Source organism: Physeter macrocephalus, unplaced genomic scaffold, assembly GCF_002837175.3.
Source record: "Physeter macrocephalus isolate SW-GA unplaced genomic scaffold, ASM283717v5 random_595, whole genome shotgun sequence".
Taxonomy (NCBI): Eukaryota; Metazoa; Chordata; class Mammalia; order Artiodactyla; family Physeteridae; genus Physeter; species Physeter macrocephalus.
The window spans coordinates 40532-45487 of NW_021145830.1; the positions used below are offsets into that span (position 1 = coordinate 40532).

The window sequence follows — 4956 nt, forward strand, 5'->3', positions numbered from 1 at the left end:
GTGCTCCGCAACAAGAGAGGCCGCGACAGTGAGAGGCCGGCGCACCGCGATGAAGAGTGGCCCCCGCTTGCCACAACTGGAGAGAGCCCTCGCACAGAAACGAAGACCCAACACAGCCAAAAATAAATAAATAAATAAATAAAAGATTACTATTAATTTTAAAAAAAAATCAAGTCTACGGTGACAGCATGTCTGTTCTGAGCCATCCTGTACGGGAGCCACCAGTCACTGAAATGCAGCAGTGAGACTGTGTTTTTATTTTAATTACACGTAAGCAGAAGTTCTAGCAAGCTCCTAAAACTGGTGGGGGAACGCGGGTCTCTCTGGGGTATGATTCTGAAAAGCCTCACATTCTCTCCCCGTCGAGGGTTCCGGGTGCAGCAGGAAGGAAGCCCCCGGGCAGGGCTGCTCGGGTACAAACGCCAGGGAAAGGGCTCCCCAGGGCCGCAGCAGTCAGCGATGCCTCACCCCCTGGATGCCACTGAATGAACTTCCTCCCTAAAGAAAGGAGGAAGAAGTCAGGGAGCCGCGATCCGGGCCTCTCAGAGCCGTGAGCCAAGGACCCGAGCCCCCTGAACCCCCTGGGCCCAGAGAGCAAGCAAGAGCATCTCGCCACGGGTGTGAACGTTCCGAGAAGCTTATGTTTCTTACGAAAATGTCTGAACACGTTATTTGGTTCTATCTTTTCAAAAGATCCTAAGGTAAGCACACTGTACAGACGTGAGAGTGGGAAAACTGGAGCGGGGTGAAAAGCCCCGACCCACCAGTCGTCCCTGGCGCAGCGAGGAAGCTGGCCCGCGGGCGGCAGGAAGGACGGGCCTGCGGCGCCTCGGTCACTAGGTGGCGATGCGGGTCTGTGCTACCCGCCGGCGACGGCGCTGCTCAAGCAGACCGAAGGGGACAGAGGCGGCTGCGTACCACACGCTTTGGAACATTTTTTCCGGCGTGCCAGCCGCTCCAGATCCCTCCCCCTGAAGGAAGCCCCCGCCACGGGTGCTCAGGGCGGGCAGGCCTGGTGGGGCGGGCGAGGCTGCCACATCCACACCGTGCCCCGCTCCTCCGGGCGGTGGGCTGGCAGAGCTAACCTGGCACGAGTGGCGGGCAGTGTCTTTGCTCAGGGCAGAGGAGGAAGGGGCGCCTCTGTGACTGGCTCTGCCCGGGGGGCCGGGCCTCGGCCTGGCAACCTCGAAGGGTCTGGCCGCCAATGCTTGCTCTCCGAGAGGCTCTGTGGGCACAGACGGGTGCTCAGGCCGCCCCTCATCTGCCTGCCCACCTCTCAGGCGCCCCTCCGAGCAGTGCCCGGGCCTGGAGGGTGGCCCTGGCATAGCCTGCAGGGCCTGGCTCCAAGAAGCCCTCTCACCTACGCCCAGACGCCGCCCCAGTTCCGAGGTCAGGGGCAGCCCAGGGTGACTCAGGGTGACACGCTCCCTTCCCCCTCCACCAGGCAGGGCTTCATCAGGTGCCCTGCTCTGCCCAGCTTGGCATCCTCCCGCTGGCGAGATGCACCACGAATCCAGAGCCGAATCCAGAGCCTGCGAGGCCCCAGCGGGACGTGTTCCCGCAGAAGCGGCCCCGGCCCCAGCTGGCAAAGAGCTGCAGGTCACGGGCCCCGCTGGCGGGGACGGCGGAGGCTGACCGGGGACGTGCGGGAGCTGTCCGGGGGGGCCGCCCTGGGAGCGGTGTGACAGCCTCTGCAGTGCCTGCCCATGGCAGGCAGACACCGTCTGCTCCTTGCCCTCCATACCCCCGGGCTCCGCTTGCCACAGAAGGCAGCAATCCAGAGGAACGGGGCCATTTGGCCAAGTTCTAGAAACTGGTGTTTGTTCCGAACAGGCAGTACCCGGATCCGACGAGGTGTGGTCTCAGCAGCCGCGTGCACAGAAAGCCCATTATGAGAGGTGGTCAGGTCCTCAGGACGGCCCACAAAACCCACACTGCTTGCACAGCCCTGGCCCGGGGGAAGGTCTGGGCCATAAGGATCATGTCCGAGGCCCTGGAAGTCACTTGGTGACCGCTAAACACCAGGTTACCCCATTTGACGTCCAGCGACCCCACGAGACAGGACCCGCTCCCAGCTGCCCACAGACCAGCTGTGTCTCCTGAGCAAGTTCGTTAACCTTCTGGGCCCCACTTTCCTCATCTGCAAACTGGGACGATAACATCAACACTCCCAAGGTTGTTAAAATGTCAAAGACCTGTAAGCACGGGGAGAGCACGTGGCGGCCGTACAAATACAAGCCAATGGGGGCAGCCACAGTCTGCAGCAGTCTAAAGGGCAGTCTCTCCCTTCAGCTTCCAGAACATCCCCACCCCCGCCTCCTCTCTCCCGGACAGCTCCTGCCTGGTCTCTTCTACCAAGTCCTCATCCTCCTGACCAGCTCCTGCTGGGCGGTCTCTCCAGTCCAAGCGCCAGCTGGCAGACCTGGGAGACGGCTCCTCCTCTCTGGGGGTTGGGGGGAGGGGCGGGGGGGGCGTCCAGGCTTCTCCAATCCACACGTGTGCAGCCTCGCCCCTGCCTTCCTCTCTCGGCCGATGGCAGCCACGTCAGCTCAACGGCTCAGGCCAGAAGCCCTGACACCGCCTGAACCCACCTAGCCTCCGCACCCATCCCATGTACCCAATCAATCAGCAGATTCCCTGTGAAGTCAGAACCTGGCTATTTCTGGCCACGCCCTGACCCCTGCTTTCGCCTGGTTGCTCCCTGCATGTCTGACATGCCCCTGACAGTGGCCCTGCTGCGGCCCCCCGGCCACTTTCGGCACAGCAGCATGACCTGCCCTGCTTCCATTCCGGCTGCTCCTGAGACCCTGGCACACCCATCTTGGGGCCCTGCGCTCTCAGCTCTGTCCAACAGAACCTTCTGGGCAGAGGGGAGTGTCTGTACGTGCTCTGTCCAGCACAGTGGCCACCAGCACACATGGTTACTAAGCACCTGAGATGGGGCTGATGCCACCAAGGAACTCGATGCTTGGTTTCATCTCATTTTAGTTCATGTAAATGTAAGTCACCCTGGGGGTCGTGGACACCGTACTGGCTGATGTGACTCTACCTGCCTGGCCCGGAGCACTCTTCCCCCAGGTTCTGCTTTCTAACTCACCTCCCTGAGTTCTCTGCTCAAAGCTCACCCCCTTCATGAAATGCACCCCAAAGGCCACCCCTGCACCCAGGCACCCCTCGCCCTGCTCTGCTTCTTGTCCCCGGCATTTGTTACTGTCTAATATGCCGTATACCTCCTTACGTTGGCTGTTGGTCTGCTTTCCCCACTGGAATGTAAGCTCCCCAAGGACAAGGATCTTTGTTTTGTTCAGTGTCCTGGGTGCCTGGATCAGCGCCTGGCATAACAGGTGCTCATATATTTGTTGATGGATGAAGAACCATAACATGTATTATAAGTGCCAAGTCCTGTTCTAAGTGTCCTATAAGGATGAATCCCTTTGGTCTGAACAGCCCCACTTTACAGAACAAGGACCTGGGCACAGACAGCCCAAGGTCCACCCAGGCCTTCTGACTCTGAGGCCCCTGCCGTGGGTCCTGCCTGCCTCCACCCAAGGCTAGGGTCTATCTCCTGGACGAGGAGACGCAGGGACATGGGACCAGTTTGGACGCCGCGCCCACTCCCCACTCCTCCAGGCAGAGCAGCCCTGAAGGGGCCGAGCACAGGCCTCGTGCAGGGAATCCAGCAGCCCGGGTGAGCTGGGAGCACCTGCCGTCTCCAGGTGGCCCTGCAGGCAGCAGACATTTGATATGACACTGTGGGACCTCCCTGGTGGCGCAGTGGTTAAGAATCCGCCTGCCAATGCAGGGGACACGGGTTCGAGCCCTGGTCCGGGAAGATCCCGCGTGCCGCGGAGCAACTCAGCCCGTGCGCCACAACTACTGAGCTTGTGCTCTACAGCCCGCGAGCCACAACTACTGAGCCCGCGTGCCACAACTACTGAAGCCCGCGCGCCTAGAGCCCGTGCTCCACAACAAGAGAAGCCACCGCAATGAGAAGCCCGCACACACCGCAACGAAGAGTAGCCCCCGCTCGCCGCAACTAGAAAGAAAGCCCGTGCGCAGCAACGAAGACCCAACGCAGCCGAAATAAATAAATAAATTAATTAATTAATTTAAAAATATGACGCTGTGGACATGAGGCAGAAAGGATGTTGGAGAGAGAAGGCCAGTTTTCAATACCTGCCTTGAAGCACTGTGACTTTTTATTTTATCTTATTTTTATTTTTTTGGCCGCATCGCGCGGGCACGTGGATCTTAGTTCCTCGACCAGGGATTGAACCCGCACCCCCTGCAGTGGAAGCGTGGAGTCTTAACCACTGGACCACTGGGGAAGTCCCGTGACTTTTTTTTTAAATTTTTTAAATGTATTTATTTATTTATTTATTTATTTATGGCTCTGTTGGGTCGTCGTTTCTGTGCGAGGGCTTTCTTTAGTTGTGGCAAGTGGGGGCCACTCTTCATCGTGGTGCGCGGGCCTCTCACTATTGCGGCCTCTCTTGTTGCGAGTCACAGGCTCCAGACGTGCAGGCTCAGTAACTGTGGCTCACGGGCCCAGTTGCTCCGCGGCATGTGGGACGCAACTAGAAAGAAAGCCCGTGCGCAGCAACGAAGACCCAACGCAGCCGAAATAAATAAATAAATTAATTAATTAATTTAAAAATATGACGCTGTGGACATGAGGCAGAAAGGATGTTGGAGAGAGAAGGCCAGTTTTCAATACCTGCCTTGAAGCACTGTGACTTTTTATTTTATCTTATTTTTATTTTTTTGGCCGCATCGCGCGGGCACGTGGATCTTAGTTCCTCGACCAGGGATTGAACCCGCACCCCCTGCAGTGGAAGCGTGGAGTCTTAACCACTGGACCACTGGGGAAGTCCCGTGACTTTTTTTTTAAATTTTTTTAATGTATTTATTTATTTATTTATTTATTTATTTATTTATTTATTTATGGCTGTGTTG

The 4956-nt window shown here is 57.7% G+C and overlaps 1 protein-coding gene across 9 annotated transcripts in view; it reads right to left on the reverse strand.

Moving 5' to 3' along the window:
• FBXL18 (F-box and leucine rich repeat protein 18) overlaps window positions 1-4956 on the reverse strand; it is a 36783-nt gene that overhangs the window by 27320 nt on the left and 4507 nt on the right. Inside the window, exon 2 of one of the 9 annotated variants that reach the window (XM_028485765.2) lies at window positions 12-498. The exons of the other annotated variants lie outside the window; for them this stretch is intronic. Within the exon in view, the coding sequence (XP_028341566.1) occupies window positions 465-498 (34 nt within the window). The 3' untranslated portion in view covers window positions 12-464. Of the gene's footprint in view, window positions 1-11; window positions 499-4956 lie in introns of those variants that run through there. 9 annotated transcript variants of the gene reach the window in all.